Below are 20,697 nucleotides of genomic sequence, written 5' to 3'. Positions count from 1 at the left end.
GCCAGCCCTAAGGCACCGCGAGGGTCCTTCTGGATAATGTAGTTTGCGTTGCGTGAGCGGGGACGCAATAAACGCCATTCCTCAATCACCTGGGCAACGACCTAGCGGTAGCGGGACGGACATAGGGAAATAGCGTCATAGACGGCGGGGATCCTTGAGCCAATGAAAGCTCGGACCAGCGGCAAGTCCGAGCTGTCATTGAGAGGCGGGACTTCCGGTGCCGCCATTGTGGTCCTCATTTTGCGGCTGGTGGGTTGGGCTACAGCAGGCTTCTGGAGCCAGACTAGGGCATGGGAGTGGGTTCAGGGACCGTCACCGCGCCTTCACACGCACCATAGTCCCCGGCTAATTACTCTGCTTTTATGACCCAAGGTGTTCCCGAAAGTGGAGCCAGCGCCACGCGTCTGCAGGGTCTCCATACCCAGCCTTCGTCCCTGCGGTGCCCGGAGGCTTTGCGCGCATTTTGCATTCGGGAAGACAGGTCCTGAGTGCGACCGTCACCCAGCGGAAGTGTGAGGGTTCGGCCCAGCGGCAGGGCTAGCCCTGGCGCCTCCTGTTATGGCCCTGCCCAGCCCACAGGTTCCAATGGGGTTGCCAGCGTCGCTGATGGGCCCGGCGCAGGTGAGTGGAGTGTGCCCCAGGCACTCACCCGCTGGGATTCTGGCCCTCAGGATCCTGAAGCTCAGATAGAGGGGATGTTGGTGTCCTGGGACTCTTGATCGTGTCCTGTCCTCACACGTGGGTCTTGGGCCCTGCCCTGGGAGTCACTTACCCTTACCATCCTGAATCCAGGCCAGGGGTTATATCGAGGGATTCCCATTTCTGGAATCCTGTGGAATGACATCTGGAAGGCTGTCCCAGGCACAGTGACCAGCATGTGTACCTTGCTTAGTGGTGATGAAATGGAAGCATTCTGGGTACTCCATTTAGGTCTCCATTTAGTATGGTGGAAACAGAGCAGGGAAACCAAGAGTTAGGCCTGGAATGGCAGCCTGAGGAGCTGGACCTCTATTCTGATGGTGGTGGGAGCCATGGAGGGTTTGGAGCAGAGGAAGTAGGTGCTCTGACTCCAGTCTTAACAGACTCCCTATGGATGCCTCGTGGTCATCAGACTGGAGGGATGGTGATGGTGGAGCAGGAAGGCCAGTGAGGAGCTGACAGACGTGGTCCAGATGTATGCTTTGGGTAGCTGGACAGAGGGGTGCCTGTGGAGGTAGGACAGATGGTTGGCTTCTGAATCTGCCCACCATGGATTACCTGATGTGGGACAGTGAAAGAAAGTGAAATGTTAAGATTGACCTAAGGCTGAGTGCAGTGGCTCACACCTGTAATCCCAGCACTTTGGGAGGCCGAGATGGCCGGATCACTTGAGGTCAGGAGTTCAAGACCAGCCTGGCCAACGTGGCAAAACCCCATCTCTACTAAAAATACAGAAAAATTAGCCAGGGCATGGTAGTGTGCACCTGTAATCCCAGCAACTTGGGAGACTGAGACAAAAGAATCGTTTGAATCTGGGAGATGGAGGTTGCATTGAGCTGAGATCGTGCCACTGCGCTCCAGCCTGAGTGACAGAGCGAGACTCTTAAAAAAAAAAAATTGCCAGGCGTGGTGGCTCACGCCTGTAATCCCAGCACTTTGGGAGGCCGAGGCAGGTGGATCACTAGGTCAGGAGATTGAGACCATCCTGGCTAACACGGTGAAACCCCATCCCTACTAAAAATACAAAAAATTAGTCAGACGTGGTGGTGGGTGACTGTAGTCCCAGCTACTCGGGAGGCTGAGGCAGGAGAATGGCTTGAACCCGGGAGGCGGAGCTTGCAGTGAGCCAAGATCGCGCCACTGCACTCCAGCCTGGGTGACAGAGCGAGACTCTGTCTCAAAAAAAAAAAAAAAAAAAAAAAAAAAATTGACCTTAGATCTTTCAGATGTGGAAGTTGGTGGGAGGAGTAGATTTCAGGGGGAAGATAAAGAGTTGGATTTTGGCCATGTTGTATTTGAGATGTCCCAGACACTACCAAATTGAGGTGCCAAGTAGACCACTAAACATGTGATTATGAAATTATGTCGGGTTTAGGCTGGAAACATTCAAGGGATGGATGCTTGTGTGTGGACACTGCATGCAGTTGTGGGTTGGGTTGAAGATAGTGGCTGAGCCTCCTGAGCAGAGAGTAGGTCTAGGACAACAGTGAAGCATAGCAGCAAAAGTAGGATGAGAGTCAGGCTTTGGTTTAGGTTGATTTACCTCTCTACGGCTCACTACATTGTTGCGGCCATCCTTCTTGTGGTCAGGGCATGTTATCTCTTCTTAAGTAGGGTCCTGGGGTTTTTGTCAGGTTGGTGGAGTGGCAAGATCAGAAAGGGTCAGCCTAAGCTGAGTCCCCAAGCTAAGGTGGGGGCCAGTGGGTCTTGGATTTGAGTGTTAGGAAGAGCAAGGACAGCTATGACTGGGAGGAGACAACACATACAAAGGCAAAGATATAAGAGGGAAAAGATATTTGAGATCTGCTTATGGTTCTGGGCAGCTGATGGTTGAAGGAACAGGGCAGGCAGGGGAGGCATTGACTTGAGGGGCTATGACTGCCTCTGGCAGTGGGGTTTTTGGAGCTCTGTAGCTGGCTTGGTCCAGGAATGGATCCTGGTTGCATCTGTCAGGTATGCCATGTGCATGGTGAGATGCTAGGGAGAATGCCTACAGTGTGAACAGGGAGGGGGTGGAAATATAAGCACCGTATGGTCTGAGGAGTGACATGTAAAGGTGAGGGAATGTGAACCATTGGGCCCATGGCCCTGGTACAAGAGGCTTAAGAAAGGGAAGCCCAAATTTTCTTATGTTTGGGAGGTATGAGCCAGAAGACACAAAGAAAAGTGGCCAGCAGGAGGGAGGAGGCAGCATCCATCTGCCCACCTGCCTGTTGTTCCTCTAGGTTGGGTTGGCCTGGATACAGTGACCAGTGGGAATACTAGGAGAGAGGGGCACCATTAATTCCAGGGCATGTTAGGTAGGGGCCCTGAGGAAGAAGATAAGCTGTGGATGGGTGAGTAGTGGATGGACTGAGAGGATCATAAGAAAAAGAGATGTTAGTGGTAGATGTATCAGGATTCTGAGTCACACAGCAAGGTCCTGCATATTTCCATTTGACCAATTGTTTGTTTCTTTGTCAGCATACCTGTTGGCCCTGTGGCTCAGCTGTCCCGACATTGAAGAGCCTGGTAACCTTTGAAGATGTGGCTGTATATTTCTCCCAGGAGGAGTGGGAGCTCCTTGATGCAGCCCAGAGGCACCTGTACCACAGAGTGATGCTGGAAAACCTTGAGCTTGTGACCTCACTTGGTAATGCCCTGTCTCAGCATGGTGATGACCACCTTACGCCTTGTGTCTTTTCCCCATAGAAAACTCTGTTCATCCCAAAGCCAGATCATGGGTACTGCTTCCTTCTCAGGTTTCCTGTTGTAGGTGCTGGGGTGCTGAGATTCTGCTGTGTGTACTTCCCCGTCTCTCTCTGAGCAGCCTCATGAGCTTTCCTAATAGCTGTTGCCCAGGATCCCTGTGGAGGCAAAGGTTGGGGATCAGACACCTCGAGTCTACCTAACAGATCCCACTGAGCTTCACCAATCCCTGGTCGGGTTACCCAGTATGAGGCCATGCCCAGATTCTGTCTCTTTCCCCAATGAGATTTTTTTTTTTTTTTTTTTTTTGAGATGGAGTCTCGCTCTGTCTCCCAGGCTGGAGTGCAGTGGCGCGATCTTGGCTCACTGCAAGCTCTGCCTCCCAGGTTCACGCCATTCTCCTGCCTCAGCCTCCCGAGTAGCTGGGACTACAGGTGCCTGCCACCACACCCGGCTAATTTTTTTGTATTTTCAGTAGAGATGGGGTTTCACTGTGTTAGCCAGGATGGTCTCAATCTCCTGACCTCGTGATCCACCCACCTCAGCCTCCCAAAGTGCTGGGATTACAGGCGTGAGCCACCACGCCCAGCACCCAATGAGATATTTTTTAAAAACAGCTTTATTAAGATAAACCATACAATTCATCTTTTAAAGTACACAGTTTAGTGATTTCTATGTTTTCACATGGTATAATCATTGCTATAATGTAATTTTGGCATATTTTCATCACCTAAAGAGAAACTGTAGGTCCCATTAGCAGTCCCATTAGCTGTCACTCCCCATCTTCCCTTATCCTTTCCCCCCCGGTCCTAGGCAACCACTAATCTACTTTCTGACTATTTAGATTTATGTTTCCTAGACATTTTATAGAATACTGTGTGTTTTTCTGTGACTGGCTTTCTCTTAGCATGTTTTTGAAGTTTATCAATGTTGTAGCATGTATCAGTATTTCATTCTTTTTTATAGCCAAATACTCCAGTGTATAGAAAGACTACAGTTTGTTTATCCATTTGTCAGTTGATGAGCATTTGACTTGTTTCCATTTTTTAGGTGTTAGAAAAAAATGCTGCTATAGAAGCTGGGCGAGGTGCCTATAATCCGGCTAACTCAGGAGGCTGAGGCAGGAGGATCACTTAAGCCTAGGAATTTGAGACCAACGTGGGCAACATAGCAAGACCCCATCTAAAATTTTAAAAAATTCTGCTATGAACAGTCTTGTACACATTTTTGTGTGGATGTTTTTAGTTCTCTTGTGTAGCTCTGTAGGAGCAGACTTGCCAAACTGTTTTCCAAATTGGCTGCACCATTTTACATCCCTGTCTGCAGTGTATAAGTGCTCCAGTTTTTCTACTTCATTTGTTGTCATTTTTTTTTTTTATTATAGCTATGCTAGTGGATGTGAAGTGGTATCTCATTGTGGTTTTGGCTTGCATACTCCTCATGATTAAGGATGCTGAACTTCTTTTCATATGCTTATTGGCCATTTGTGTATATATCTTCTTTTAGAGAAATGTCTATTTAAGTCCTTTGACCCATTTATGTGTCCTTGCCCCTGGTGAGGTCTCTCTTATTCTGTTGCTTGGCTGGTCCCTATCCTGCCAATAGTAATGGGCCCTTCTTCACCCTGATGATGGCCCTGTTGGCCTGTCGGCAATCCCTGGGACCTCTTCTTGGGTGTGAATTCCTGGGTAACATTTCTAATGAAGTCATCCATTCCCACCAAGTGGAATACTTAGTTAACTGGCATTTCTCTACTTTCAGGTTGTTGGCATGGAGTAGAGGGTGAGGAGGCCCATCCCAAGCAGAATGTTTCTGTAGAAGTGTTACAGGTCAGGATCCCTAATGCAGATCCTTCCACCAAGAAAGCTAACTCCTGTGACATGTGTGGGCCATTCTTGAAAGACATTTTGCACCTGGCTGAGCATCAGGGAACACACTCTGAGGAGAAACCCTACACATGTGGAGCATGTGGGAGAGACTTTTGGTTGAATGCAAACCTTCACCAGCACCAGAAGGAGCATAGTGGAGGGAAGCCCTTTAGATGGTACAAGGACAGGGACGCACTTTTGAAGAGCTCTAAAGTCCACCTGTCAGAGAACCCCTTCACTTGCAGGGAAGGTGGGAAGGTCATCCTGGGCAGCTGTGACCTCCTCCAGCTTCAAGCTGTTGACAGCGGGCAGAAGCCATATTCCAATCTTGGGCAGCTTCCAGAAGTCTGTACCACACAGAAACTCTTCGAGTGCAGCAACTGTGGAAAAGCCTTCCTGAAGAGCTCCACTCTCCTCAACCATCTGAGAACTCACTCTGAAGAGATACCATTTACATGCCCAACAGATGGAAATTTCTTAGAGGAGAAATCAATCCTTGGTAATCAAAAATTTCACACTGGGGAAATACCCCATGTGTGTAAGGAGTGTGGGAAGGCCTTTAGTCACTCATCTAAGCTGAGGAAGCACCAGAAATTTCACACTGAAGTAAAATATTATGAGTGCATTGCATGTGGGAAGACCTTCAACCACAAACTCACATTTGTTCATCATCAGAGAATTCACTCAGGAGAAAGACCTTATGAGTGCAGTGAATGTGGGAAAGCATTCAGTAACAGATCACACCTCATTCGGCATGAGAAAGTTCACACTGGAGAAAGGCCTTTTGAGTGCCTGAAATGTGGAAGAGCCTTCAGCCAAAGCTCCAATTTCCTTCGGCATCAGAAAGTTCACACACAGGTAAGACCTTATGGGTGCAGTCAATGTGGTAAATCCTTCAGCCGAAGCTCTGCTCTCATTCAGCACTGGAGAGTTCACACTGGAGAAAGACCGTATGAATGCAGTGAGTGTGGAAGAGCTTTTAACAATAACTCCAACCTTGCTCAGCACCAGAAAGTTCACACTGGAGAACGGCCTTTTGAGTGCAGTGAATGTGGAAGAGACTTCAGCCAAAGCTCCCATCTCCTTCGACATCAGAAAGTTCACACTGGAGAACGGCCTTTTGAATGCAGTGATTGTGGTAAAGCCTTCGGTAATAGCTCCACCCTCATCCAGCACCAGAAAGTACATACTGGGCAAAGGCCTTATGAGTGCAGCGAATGTAGGAAATCCTTCAGCCGCAGCTCCAGCCTGATTCAGCACTGGAGAATTCACACTGGAGAAAAGCCTTATGAGTGTAGTGAGTGTGGGAAAGCCTTTGCTCACAGCTCCACTCTCATTGAACACTGGAGAGTTCACACAAAAGAAAGGCCTTATGAGTGCAATGAATGTGGGAAATTCTTTAGCCAAAACTCCATTCTCATTAAGCATCAGAAAGTTCATACTGGAGAAAAGCCTTATAAATGCAGTGAATGTGGGAAATTCTTTAGCCGAAAATCTAGTCTTATTTGTCACTGGAGAGTTCACACTGGAGAAAGGCCTTATGAATGCAGTGAATGTGGGAGAGCCTTTAGCAGTAACTCCCACCTGGTTCGTCATCAGAGAGTTCACACACAAGAAAGGCCCTATGAGTGCATCCAGTGTGGAAAAGCCTTTAGTGAAAGATCTACACTTGTTCGGCACCAGAAAGTTCACACCAGAGAAAGGACTTATGAGTGTAGCCAGTGTGGGAAACTCTTCAGCCATCTTTGTAACCTTGCACAGCATAAAAAGATTCATACCTGAGTAGAGCCTTATGGAAGTGGTCTTTGTGAGAAAATCTTCAGCCAAGTCAAACTTCATGCAGCAGAATCCCCATACCAGAAAAATTACCTACATGTACTGCTAATGTGGAAAAGCCTTCAGAAGCTACTCTGTTTCTGACCAGCCCAGGAACCTTTGCAGGGCCATCTCACCCATGCAGCATAAGGCAAAAGCCATAGTCACTTTCCATCTTGCCTGGATCCAAAAGGTTTGCAGCAGTCCTGTCCTCATGCATGGGGAAAACTGTACCCTGAGCCTTCCTTCCTGTGTCCTCTAGGGATTCAGGACTGTCCTCAGCTCAATGGAATGGTTTAATTCCCATTGCCTCTGAGAGGGTTAGGCAGTGAACTGAACCGATGCTGGTTGAGGGGCCTTGAGGGAAATCTAATTTGAGCTCAGGAAGATGCACATTCCTTGTGGATGTGGTCAAGTCTGTGTTTAACCCCTAAGATGTGTCCATTGAGACCACAAATCACCCTCCACTGGAATCACCTACCTTGCCTGCACTAACTGGTGATAATAAAGACCTTATTGATCAGGTCACCTTTAATCTTAGGGGTTCTGTTGGGGTGGATAGAGTGGGGAGTGCCTTTTGGGGGCACAAAATCTGCCTAAGGGCACAGTAGAAGAGTGGGTAGTTGCTCTGTCCTGTTGTAGCCTACTTTGCATTGCTATGTAAAAGACTGGGAAAGACTGAAAGGCTCTGGATTGAACATAGTGGCCTATGTTTCAGTTACCGTAGGGCCCAGAGCTTACCCAGAGGAAAAATAAATTCGTCTACAACACTAAAATAGTCACAGGGTCACCAAGGCAAAGACCTAGAGGAGTCCATGGAGGACTCTATGTGCATAGAGAAACCCTGGATGTGAGGTAATAACCAGGGATTTGGGTAGACTGGTGAACTAGGGCACATGCCATCATGCACAAAGGAATAGCCATAGTTCCCCATCAACTGGGACTGTGCAGGGTGAGGGTGTGCAGAACAACTCCAGAGCTGCAGACCTTTGTATTTGCCATGTTAAAGTTCTTGCCACAGTTAAAGCAGATAAATGCAATGTCATGTACATTCACTTCACCTCTCTCAAACTGTATCTTGGCATCCGTCACTCCCCAGGTAGGAACTGGGAGCTGAGAGAAGCAATAGCCTGACGTCCAGGAAAGTGGTTTTTGTAGTCTGGCCAGGGTTTCTGGTCACTAACACACACTTCATGCCTTCACAGTCTTGCTGGCCAACAGAGTGCGCACAGGCAGATGGGGGCATTTAACACAGTTGACAGAGCTGGTATTTTAGAAGGAGGTAGAGATCCGGAACCTTGTAGAATATGGTGTTTGGCACCTTTTTTTTTTTTTTGATACAGAGTGTTGCTCTGTCACCCAGGCTGGAGTGCAGTGGCGCAATTTTGGCTCATGGCAAGCTCCACCTCCTAAATGGCTCACGCCATTCTCCTGCCTCAGCCTCCTGAGTAGCTGGTACTGCAGGCACCCGCCACCACACCCGGCTAATTTTTTTGTATTTTTAGTATAGACGGGTTTTCACCGTGTTAGCCAGGATGGTCTCGATCTCCTGACCTCCTGATCTGCCTGCCTTGGCCTCCCAAAGTGCTGGGGTTACATGCATGAGCTGCTGCACCTGGCCGGCACCTATTTTAAAAAGCTTATTTACCATGTAATTTCAGCATCATCACATGTGAGCTGTTGCTGTCTTTTTGACCTCCCCCATACAAGGAAGTACTCATGAGAGCATTGGCTGGGATGTGAACGGGAGTCCCCATAAAGGAGAGGCCTGGCCAGGTGCAGTGGTGCACACCTATAGTCCTAGCTGCTTGAGAGTCTGAGGCAGGAGGATCTCTTGAGCCCAGGAGGTTGAGTCCATCCTGGGCAACATAGCAAGGCCCCATCTCTAAAAAAGAAGAGTGGCCTGGGCTCACATCACTGAACAGCAGTTTCAGTAGCCACTGCTGCTTCCACATCTGTCCCAGATCCCTCTCTGTTCTCCCTGTCTATGTGAATGTCACCTAACAGGCTCAGCAGTGGGATATGTGACAGGACCAGTACTCCATGACTGGTCGTTCCTCACCCTGACCATGGCATCCTTGCCCTGCCAAAGATTGTACTCCTGGCTGAATGTTAGGCAGTGTACTCCAGGTAGAAACCCCACACAGGGGAGTGGATCAAACCTTCACCAACAATAGACCATTTATGGTGAAGACCACCTTTTCAGATGTGACTATGGCTCACAGTAAGAGCACTTTTCAGTTCATGCACAGCAGAATTCATAAGTGAGAGGACTCGAGGGCCAAGCATTTGTGAAGGCTTTCCAGGGTAACTACCCCCTTCTGGCACTGGAGCACCACAATAATGAGAAGCTCAAAAGAGAATGTGGAAAGGCCTTCCTTTCTCCATCACCAGAGTACTCATGGCATAGGGAAGCCATGAAGAAGAGCTGAGTGAGAAGATGCTGCCACACAGCTCTAACATCAGATAACATCAGGCAGGCCATGTTAGGGAGAAGCCCTTCAAGAGCAGTGGCTATGGGAAGACATGAAGACTTTTGCCCTCTTCAACCACCTAAGAACCCACACTGAAGAGAGATCTTTAAATACTTGGTATGAAGAAAGACCCTCAAGAAAAATCAATTCTTATCTATAACCAAAAAATTCACAGTAGAGAAAACCCCTGCATGTAAGGTATGTGGGATGGTCTTCAGTCACCTCTCCTATGTGAGAAAGCAATATAAAGTACCTATGGGAAAAAGGCATTACAAGTGCAGTGAAAATGGGAAAGCCTTCAACTATAGACACCCCCTTTTAAGAAAAATCACCAGAGAATTCACAAGAGAGTTATGGGCAACAAATGTGGGAAAGCCACAGCTCCCAGAATCTTAGGCGGCACTGTATTACTGCTATTGCAGAAGCCATCTGTATTAGTTACCTATTGCTGTATAACAAATTACTCAAAACCTAGTGGCTTAAAACAATAGTCACTATTTCACAGTCTCTATAGGTCAGGAACTTTGGTGCAGCTAGCTGACTCTTCTTCAGAGTTTCTCACAAGGCTAACATCAAGATATCAGCTGGGGGTGTGGTCATCTGAAGGCTTGACTGGGGAAGGCTCTGCTTCCAAGCAAACTCACGTAATTGGCAGCATTCAGTTTTTTGTGGGCTGCTGGACTGAGGGCCTGTCTGTTGGTCTGAGACCTCCTCCAGTTCTCTGACACATGGGCCTCTCCAAAATGGCAGCTTGTCAATCAAAGCTTGCAAGCTGATCATGCAATGGAGAATACCAACAAGTCAGTCATTTGTAACCTAATAACAGAAGTGAGATCCCATCATCTTTGCTATATTTTGTTAGAAGCAAGTCACTTGGTCCAGCCCACAGTCAAGGGGAGAGCATTACACAAGAGCATGAATACCAGAGGGCAGAGATCATTGGAAGCCATGTCCAAAGCTGCCTGCCATACTGTCCCCTCTCTGCCACCTGGCAAGATCTCATGATGTGTATCAGTCTCCCTCACTGTGCTAAGGGAAAGCAGACTATACTCCCTTTTCCATTCTCTAGAGAGAATTACATATAGTCTGAGCCTTTGAGTACCCTCATTTTCTTTCTCACTGATGGCTGTAGATTTTGGTATCACAATTCTTGCTAAGATCTGAGCTGGTGTCTTCTGGAGCTTTCCAGAAAAGTTTTCTTGGCCGGGCACAGTGGCTCACGCCTATAATCCCAGCACTTTGGGAAGCTGAGGCAGGCAGATCATGAGGTCAGGAGATCGAGACCATCCTGGCTAACATGGTGAAATCCCGCCTCTACTAAAAATACAGAAAATTAGCCAGGTGTGGTGGTGGGTGCCTGTGGTCCCAGCTACTTGGGAGGCTGAGGCAGGAGAATGGTGTGAATCTGGGAGGCAGGGTGTGCAGTGAGCCGAGATTGCACCACTGCATTCCAGCCTGGGCGACAGTGTGAGACTCTGTCTAAAATTAAAAAAAAAAAAAAAAAAAAAGGTTTCTCTTCGTGGACATTGTTTGCATCTACATGTGACACTTAGGAATGATTTGTTTAGTCTCAATCACCCAGTCCTGGATCTGCCTGTCTCTCTCTGAGATAATAAAGGCCTTAATGTTTAGCCACTTGCGTCAGAGGTGGTGAGGTGGTTTGAAACAATTCATCCTAATATAAAAAGAACAGCTTTTTTAGGGGAGCACTGAGTGTCTCAAACAGCCACATGGGCAGGAAGAGTGCTCAGTCCAGTTTTGGTTGAATTTGCCTTGTTGCCCTAAGGCCTCCTGTGAAAGACTGACAGGCTTGGACTGAATCTTGTGATCTGGACACCAAGGGTCACCTGTGGGCCCAGAGCTAGCTCTGAAGAATGGGGTAGTTTCTTTGAGAACCTCCACAGCAAAAGCTTGGTCCTCTGTTCCCAGTGCATGTCCCACTTTACTAGTTATATCCCCCAGTACCTGCCCATGGCTCATGACTCATGAAATATAGAACTCGGTAGGCAGGTATAACTGGTTCAGACCTGCCAGGGCTATGTGGAAACTATCAATGGTACAAAAACTCTAGGTGTGGAGAAGACTGGTAGACAAGAGGCGACATGTCTGTTCTAAAGGCACATCAGAAACTTCCAATGACTATGGCCAAGTGAGATGAGGGTGTATAGAACTTCTCAGGACATGCAGACCTATGTGTCACTCATAACTGAAATTCAAATGTTTTGTGGATTTCCTGTGGACTCCCTGGGCTGTTCATCTCATGGCCATCACTGAACAGGTAGGCACCTCAAGACAGAGAAGACGGAAATCATGGTCTGGAGTGGCTTATGTGAGTAGCCAGGGTTTCTTGAGAGTCATATGGCCGTGGCCTTCATAATTCCACTTGTTGTGGCCACCAAGCAGGTCTGTCCCTCTTAAGGGGTGGGGAGACGATATGGTGGAGTCAGTAGAGATTTCCCATATCTCCTGGTTTTCCAAGAAGAGCCAAATATTCACATTTTTATGTGGCATGTGATTTTATAAATGTTGAAAATCATTTCCAAAAACATTTCAATGCAAACTCAGTTCACCAAAACTATAGGTTGGCTTTAGATATTTCCCTGGGTCCTCCTGAGGCCTAGGGGAGAAAAGACCAGAAATCCTCTGACATGAGAATCTTTGGCCTGTGGTGTCCATCCATACTGTATGATGGATCAGAGGCCACTGCAGCTGCCACGTCTCCTGGAAGCCCCTGAGGGGATGGACAATGATAACCACATTGTGAGCAGAAGCCACAACAGTTTTGCCATCAGCAAAGTTTACAGCAGGTCTTCTCAAATACTTCCCAGCACAGTGAGGTGTCTGGGGGATCCCTACCCTACTCAGGCCTGCCTTCTGGGTGTAATGTCTCCAATATGGAAGACGCATGTGGGATCAGAATTAAAGGTTAGCTGAGCCATATGGGGCTCAGCCGTCTAAGCAAATAAAGTTAGGGTAGACACATCATCAGAGCGCAATCCTCTGTGTGAGTGGCCAAGATTAGATCTCATAAGATGGTGCTGGGCATGATCATGGCATGCCTGTTTCCAGCTACTTGAGGCAGGAGGATCACTGGATCCCAGGAGTTCAAGACTGCAGTGAGCTATGTTTGCACCACTGCACTCCAGCCTGGGCAACAGAATGAGACCTTGTCTCTAAAACAGGAAAAAAAAGGCTGGGCGCGGTAGCTCACTCATGTAATCCCAGCACTTTGGGAGGCCATTGCAGGCGGATCACCTGAGGTTGGGAGTTTGAGGCCAGCCTGACCAACATGGAGAAATCCCATCTCTACTTTAAAAAAAAGAAAGAAAGAAAGAAAGAAAAAAGTCAGGCATGGTGGCGCATGCCTGTAATCCGAGCTACTCAGGAGGCAGGAGAATTGCTTGAGCCTGGGAGGCAGAGGTTGCAGTGAGCTGAGATCGCGCCATTGCACTCCAGCCTGGGCAACAAGAGTGAAACTCCGTCTCAAAAAAAATAATAATAAAATAAAAATAAAAAAGGAAAAAAAAAGGTTCCTAATACATGAGTAGAGTCCTATGTGTTTCTACTGAACCTTCCTTCTGATCTCCGACTGGGTCTTAGTATACAGCAGCCAACCTGTTAGGAGAAGAGAGATGTTTGCCAATAATGCCAGAATATTCCAGGCAAAGTCCTGATGGCTCTGACCTTTGAGCTGTCCAGGTTACCAGCTTTTGTGGGATTCAGCGGCTCCACTGCTTTCAGACTATGCTCAAACCAAAAGGCAGTTGCCTTCAGCCCCTTGATGCAGTGTACTGACTACCCTATTATTGTACACTCTGCTGTATGCAATGGTAGTTTTCTTCTGGAATCTACTAGGCAGTTCCTTGCCCCTGGGCCTTTGCTTGTGCCCTCCCACATCAGGGACACCCTTGAAAGGCTTCTCAACCTCTCCCAATCATACCTCCAGATCAGCTATACCTCTCCTTCATGCTAGTGTCAGCATCTGTTGATTCCCTCATCTCCAACTCCCCAGCTTTGAGTGAACTATCTGGAACATGGGGGCTGTGAAATCTGAAGAGTAGCAGATTAAGGCCAAGAGTGCCAAAACACTCAGTAACCTTCTCTGGCTTGGCTCAACTTTGACTCCTACTGCTAATAAATTGTGTGATCTGGGGCACAGACTCCCAAGCTTCAGCTGTCTCATCTATAAATCCATGAAATCTGTCTCACAGTGTCCACCAGAATTTCTGACAACACAGAAAACTCTCCCTCAATATGAAGCCCTTTACACCTACAGTGGGAATCACTACATTCCCCTTAGGCCACACCCACTAACCAGAGCTTCAGCCATTATACCCAGATGGCAGACAATGTTGTCCTACCACGCCATCCTCTCACCTTGGACCCCAATTTTGACATTTCCAGACTCACCTCTTGTGAAACCCAGATCCTCTACCCATAGCCCCAGCCTTCTTCTGGCACTCAGTCAGCCAAGCTTCGATTGTGTGATGGGGAGGCATGGCCTGACAACTAATGACTCAGAGCTACCAGTCTCTGGCCTCTCCAAAATGCCAAGAACTCATCGATCTGCAGACCTTGTAACCCTCAAGGAATCACTATACCCTCAATGGATATGAAAATAGACACCACTGTGATTCAAGAAGGTGATCCCAGAAAGAAGCTCAGGTGAAAATTTATAACCAAGAGATTTCAACATGGGAGGGTGGAAATCTAGAGGTAGGGAGAGGTGAGTAAAGCAGTGGAAACATTAGACCCAGTTCACCTGCCTTGAAATTCCAGCTCTCTTTCTTACTAAATCCTACCCACTATGTGACCTTTGTATTAGGCCATTTTTGTGTTACTATGAAGAAATATCTCAGCCTGGGCACGGTGGCTCATGCCTGTAATCCCAGCACTTTGGGAGGCCCAGGCAGGCAGATCACCTGAGGTTGGGAGTTCAAGACCAGCCTGGCCAACATGGTGAAACAGCGTTTCTACTAAAAATACAAAAAATTAGCCAAGTGTGGTGGTGGCGGCTGTAATCCCAATTACTCGGGAGGCTGAGGTAGGAGAGTTGCTTGAACCCAGCAGGCAGAGGTTGCAGTGAGCCAAGATCATGGCAATGCACTCCAGCCCGGGCCACAAGAGCAGAATTCTGTCTCAAAAAAAAAAAAAGAAGGAAAGAAGGAAGGAAGGAAGGAAGGAAAAATCTAAGTCTAGATAGTTTATAAAGAAAAGAGGTTCAGTCGGGCATGATGGCTCACGCCTGTAATCCCAGCACTTTGGTAGGCCAAGGCAGGAGGATCACTTGAGACCAGGAGTTTAAGACCAGCCTGGGCAATAGAGCAAGACCCATCTTTTTTTTTTTTTTTTTTTTTTGAGATGGAGTCTGGCTCTGTCGCCCAGGCTGGAGTGCAGTGGCGCAATCTCAGCTCGCGGTAAGCTCCACCTCCCGGGTTCAAGCAATTCCCCTGCCTCAGCCTCCTGAGTAGCTGGGACTACAGGTGCACACCACAACGCCTGGCTGTCTTTTTTGTATTTTTAGTAGAGACAGGTTTCATCACATTGGCAATGCTGGTTTCAAACTCCTGACCTCGTGATCCACCCACCTCGGCCTCCCAAAGTGGTGGGATTACAGCCATGAGCCACAGTGCCTGGCCAAATTGTTTCTAACTTTTGACTATCTCAAATGAAGCTGCTATAAACATTTATGTACAAGTCCTTGTGTGGATATATCCTGTGAATTCTCGGGTAGATACTTAGAAGTGGAATTTTGGGGGTATATGGTAAGTGTATGTTTAATTGTTTTGTTTTGTTTTTGTTTTTGTTTTGAGACAGGGTCTGGCTATGTTGCCCAGGCTGGACTTGGACTCCTGGGCTCAAAAGATCCTCCCGCCCAATGCAGCTGGGACTACAGGTACACTCCACCATACTCAGCTTTTATGTTTAACATTTTAAGAACTGTCAAAACTGTTTTCAAAAAAATTTATAACACTTATATTAGAACTCACTGAGAGTTCTAGTTGCTCCACATTCTTGCCATATATTTGTATGTTTCTCTTTTTCATTTTAACTATTCTAATAAATGTGTAGTTGTATCTCATCATAGTTTAAATTTGCATTTCCTGAATGACTAGTGATGTTGAACAACTTTTCAAGTGTGTATTTGATAACCATATATCTTCTTTCAAAGCATGTTTGTTCAGATCTTGTGCCCATTTTTAACTTCCGATGATTATTAACTTATAATCGAGTTGTAAGTGTTATTTATATATTTGAGATAAAAGATGTCGAATATATTTAGCAAATATTTTCTCCCAACATGTGCTTTTCCTTTTCCTTTTTTTTTGTTGTTGTTTTTTGTTTTATTTTGTTCTTTTGAGACTGAGTTTCACTCTTGTTGCCCAGGCTGGAGTGCAATGGTGCCATCTCAGCTTACTGCAACCTCCGCCTCCTGGGTTCAAGCTATTCTCCTGCCTTAGCCTCCCAAGTAGCTGAGATTACAGCCATGTGCCACCACACCCGGCTAATTTTTTTTTGTATTTTTAGTAGAGACAGGGTTTCACCATGTCGGTCAAGCTGGTCTCAAACTCCTGACCTCTGGTGATCCATCCGCCTCGGCCTCCCAAAGTGCTGGGATTACAGGTGTGAGCCACTGTCCCCGCCTCCTTGTTTTTATCTAGTAGTTTTACAGTTTTGAGTCATATGTTTAAGTCTTTATTTAGAGATGTTTTTGTATATGGTGAGAGATGGGGGTCTAGTTTCATTCATATGGATATCTAGTTTTTGGATTTATTGAAGAGGGTATCCTTTCCCAATGTATGTTATTGGCATCTTTGTTGAAAATCAGTTGGCTGTAAATACCTGGATTTATTTCTGGGTCTCCATTATGTTTCCGTAGTCTATGTGACTATTATACCAATACCACACTCTTTTGGTCACTATAGCCTTGTAATATATTTTCAAGTCAGGTAGTGTGATGCTTCCAGCTTTGCTCTTTGTGCTCAGGATTGCTTTGGCTACTTGGGCTTTTTGATTATACAAAGCTCTGAGAAATTTTTCTAATTCTGTGGGGAAAGAATGCATTTGATATCTTCATAGGAATTGCATTGAATCTGTAGCTTGCTTTGGGCAGTATGGTCATTTTAACAATATTAATTCTTCTGCCAGGCACAGTGGCTCATGCCTGCAATCCCAGCACTTTGGAAGGCCAAGCCAGGCAGATCACGAGGTCAGGAGTTTGAGACCAGCCTGGCCAACATGGTGAAAACCTGTCTCTACTAAAGATACAAAAAATTAGCCAGGCATGGTGGCGCATGCCAACAGTCCCAGCTACTCTGGAGGCTGAGGCAGGAGAATGGCGAGAACCCCAGGAGGCAGCGCTTGCAGTGAGCCAAGATCGCGCCACTGCACTCCAGCCTGGGCGACAGAGCAAGACTCCGTCTCAAAAAAAAAAACACAGCCGGGTGCGGTGGCTCACGCTTGTAATCCCAGCACTTTGGGAGGCCGAGGCGGGTGGATCACAAGGTCAGGAGATTGAGACCATCCTGGCTAACACGGTGAAACCCTGTCTCTACTAAAAATACAAAAAATTAGCTGGGCATAGTGGCATGTGCCTGTAGTCCCAGCTGCTGGGAAGGCTGAGGCAGAAGAATGGCGTGAAGCCGGGAGGCGGAGCTTGTAGTGAGCCGAGATCCTGCCATTGCACTCCAGCCTGGGCCACAGAGCGAGACTCTGTCTCAAACAAAAACAAAACAAAACAAAATATATTAATTCTCCTAATCCATGAGCATATGTTTTTCATTTGTTTGTATCCTCTTCATTTTTTTTTTTTTTTTGGAAGGGGGTTATTTGTGGGCAGAAGAGGAAGAATGTGAAGATGAATCAAAAGGTCTCTTCAATTCTATTATCAATGTTCTGTAATTTTCCTTGTAGAGGTGTTTCACCTCCTTGGTTAAATTTATTCCCAGGTATATTTTGGTAACTATCATAAATGGGATTGCCTTCTTGATTTCTTTTTCAGCTAGATCATTACTGGTGTATAGAAACATTACTGATTTTTGTACATTGATTGTAACCTGAAACCTTGCCGAATCTCTTTATCAGACCTAAGAGTTTTTTTGGTGGGGTCTAGGTTTTTCTAAATGTAAGATCATGTCATCTGCAAAGAGGAACAATTTACTTTGTCTCCTCCATTTGGATACCTTTTCTTTTCTCTTGCCTGGCTAGGACATCTAGTACTATGTTGAATAGGAGTGGTGAAAGTGGGCATCTTTGTCTTGTTCCAGTTCTGAGAGAAAAAGCTTTCAGCCTTTCCCCATTCAGTATGATGTTAGCTGTGGGTCTGTCATATATGGCCATTATTATGTTGAGGTATGTTCCTTCTACGCCTAGTTGAGAGTTTCTGCCATGACGGGATGTTGAATTTGATCAACTGCTCATGCCTGTAATCCCAGCACGTTAGGAGGGTGAGAGGGGCAGATTACTTGAGGAGGAGTTTGAGACCAGCCTAGCCAACACAGCAAACCCTGTCTCTACTAAAAATACAAAAATTAGCCAGGCGTGGTGGCATGCACCTGTAGTCCCAGCTACTTGGGGGGCTGAGGCAGGAGAATCGCTTGAACCCGGGACGCAGAGGTTGCAGTGAGAAAAGATTGCACCACTGCACTCCGGCCTAGGTTACAGAGCGAGTCAAAAACAACAACAACAACAACAAAACCTAGTGACATTTTTATTGGGACTGCATTGAATCTGCAAATCAACTTGGGGAGGATTAACATACTAATATTGAGGCTTCCAGTTCATGAACATGGTAAATGTCCTCATTTACTTAGATGTTCTTCAATCAGTCTCTCAGCAACATTTTGCAGTTTTCAGTGTACAAGTCTTGCATAATTTTGTCAAATTTATTTCTAAGTATTTCATAATTTTATGCTCTTATAAATTACATTTTTAAAATTACATGGCTGGGCACGGTGGCTCACGCCTGTAATCCCAGCACGTTGGGAGGCCGAGGCGGGCAGATCACGAGGTCAGGGGTTCGAGACCAGCCTGACCAACATGGTGAAACGCCATCTCTACTAAAAATACAAAAATTAGCTGGGCATGGTGCGGCGCACCTGTAATCCCAGCTACTCAGGAGGCTGAGGCAGGAGAATCACTTGAACCTGGGAGCCAAGACTGTACCACTGCACTCCAGCCTGGGTGATGGGGAGACTCCGTCTCAAAAGAAAAAAAAAATTACAATTTGGATTGGCTTCCATTCCCCCTAAAAAAGCAGCACTGAGATTTCTATAGGCAGCAAGGTGATCAATATCCTATCCAGCAGCCAGTCTGGGGAAGTGGGGGAGCAATGGAAAATGAAGATAATTCCTCCTTCAAGGGATTTTTGTGAAGCTGAGGTAGGAGGCAGATGGGACTCTACTCCAGAGCAGGCTGAAGACGCTGAAATCAGGAAGAGGCACTGAAAGCACTTCCCCATAAGACAGGCACGCCATTGCCATAGCAGTTTGCCACTGCCTTGGCAACACTTGGAAGTTACTGCCCCTTAGCATGGCAACAGCTGGAAGTTACCACCCATTTTCTAGCTCATTCTGAATAACATTTAGCATCTCGTATGTCTTTAAAAGTGGGTATATAGGCTGGATGCGGTGGCTCACGCCGGTAATCCCAGGACTTTGAAAGGCTGAGGTGGGGAGATCACAAGGTCAGGAGTTCGAGACCAGCCTGGCCAGCATGGTGAAACCCCGTCTCTACTAAAAATACAAATTAGCCGGGCATGCTGGCGGGTGCCTATAATCCCAGCTACTCAGGAGACTGAGGTAGGAGAATCACTTGACCCTAGGAGGCGGAGGTTGCAGTGTGCTGAGATCACGCCACTGCACTCCAGCCTGGGCAACAGAGCGAGCCTCCATCTCAAAAAAAATAAAATAAAATAAAAGTGGGTATAAGCCGGGAACAGTGTCACACGTGTAACCCCAGCACATTGGGAGTCTGAGGCTGGAAGATCACTTGAGCCCAAGAGTTCAAGATCAGCCTGGGCACATGGCAAAACCTTGTCTCTTAAAAAAAAAAAAAAAAATGGAAAGAGATGGGGTCTGCCGTGTTGCCCAGGCTGGTCATGAACTTCTCGGCTCAAGTGATCCTCCCACCTCAGTCTCCCAGAGTGCTGGCATTACAGGCATGAGCCACCAATCCTGACACACCCTCAAATTTTTTTTTTTTTTTTTTTGAGACAGAGTCTTGCTCTGTCACCCAGGCTGGAGTGTAGTGGTACGATCTTGGCTCACTGCAACCTCTGCCTCCCCATTTCAAGCAATTCTCCTGCCTCAGCCTCCCAAGTAGCTGGGACTACAGGCACCCGCCATCACGCCCAGCTAATTTTTTTGTATTTTTAGTAGAGACGGGGTTTCACCATGTTAGCCAGGATGGTCTCGATCTCCTGACCTCATGATCCACCTGCCTCGGCCTCCCAAAGTGCTGGGATTACAGGCGTGAGCCACTGCACCCAGCCAATTTTTTTGTATTTTTAGTAGAGGTGGGGTTTCACCATGTTGGCCAGGCTGGTTTCAAACTCCTGACCTAAAGTGATCTGCCCACCTTGGCCTCCCAAAGTGCTAGGATTACATGCATGGGCCACCACGCCCAGCCTAAAACAATTTTTTTTTTTTAATTAGCTGAGTGTGGTGGCGTGCAACTGTAGTCTCTGCTACTCAGGAGGCTGAGGCAGAAGGATCACTTGAATCCCTGGAGTCAAGGGTGCACTGAGGCGTGATTACACCACTACACTCCAGGCTGCGTGACAGAGCAAGACTCTGAAAAGGTCCCATAAACCGCAAGATCTGGATCCATACTTTGGTTACCCTACCTGTCTCCCTTGAGCCCCAGAGGGAAAGCCCTAACACTATGACAGCAAAAACTTGACAATCGCAAAGGCCACAGCATCCAAAGACACCAGGAGTACTGGCTGGGTCACAAAAGGCACATCCCAGGACTATAGAATCTTTCAGTCTCAGGATAATGGCCATGAGAGGTGAACAGCCCAGAGAGGATATGAGAATCCAGAAAGTCTGTAGATTATCTGCTGACAGTGACCTTGACACAAATAACAGGTCTGCAATTGCTGAGAAGTTCTGGTGCCCTCACCCCAGGAAACCTCAGTGGCTGGAACATTT

General features: G+C 47.0%; 1 protein-coding gene across 2 annotated transcripts; it reads left to right on the top strand.

Moving 5' to 3' along the window:
* The first annotated feature begins 166 nt into the window (after positions 1-166).
* ZNF132 (zinc finger protein 132) lies at positions 167-7,598 on the top strand. 2 transcript variants are annotated; one of them, XM_054539229.2, is made up of 4 exons: positions 167-249; positions 373-621; positions 3,163-3,331; positions 5,149-7,598. In XM_054539229.2, the coding sequence occupies exons 2-4, from the start codon at positions 559-561 to the stop codon at positions 7,035-7,037; spliced, it is 2,121 nt and encodes a 706-aa protein (XP_054395204.1). In that variant the 5' UTR covers positions 167-249; positions 373-558; the 3' UTR covers positions 7,038-7,598. The 2 variants fall into 2 exon arrangements, with proteins under 2 accessions (XP_054395204.1, XP_009231546.1); XM_009233271.3 differs by having other exon boundaries at positions 220-621.
* Positions 7,599-20,697: the final 13,099 nt, after the last annotated feature.

This window comes from Pongo abelii, chromosome 20 (genome assembly GCF_028885655.2).
Source record: "Pongo abelii isolate AG06213 chromosome 20, NHGRI_mPonAbe1-v2.0_pri, whole genome shotgun sequence".
NCBI classification, from domain to species: domain Eukaryota; kingdom Metazoa; phylum Chordata; class Mammalia; order Primates; family Hominidae; genus Pongo; species Pongo abelii.
This window is presented reverse-complemented; position numbering and strand designations above follow the sequence as displayed.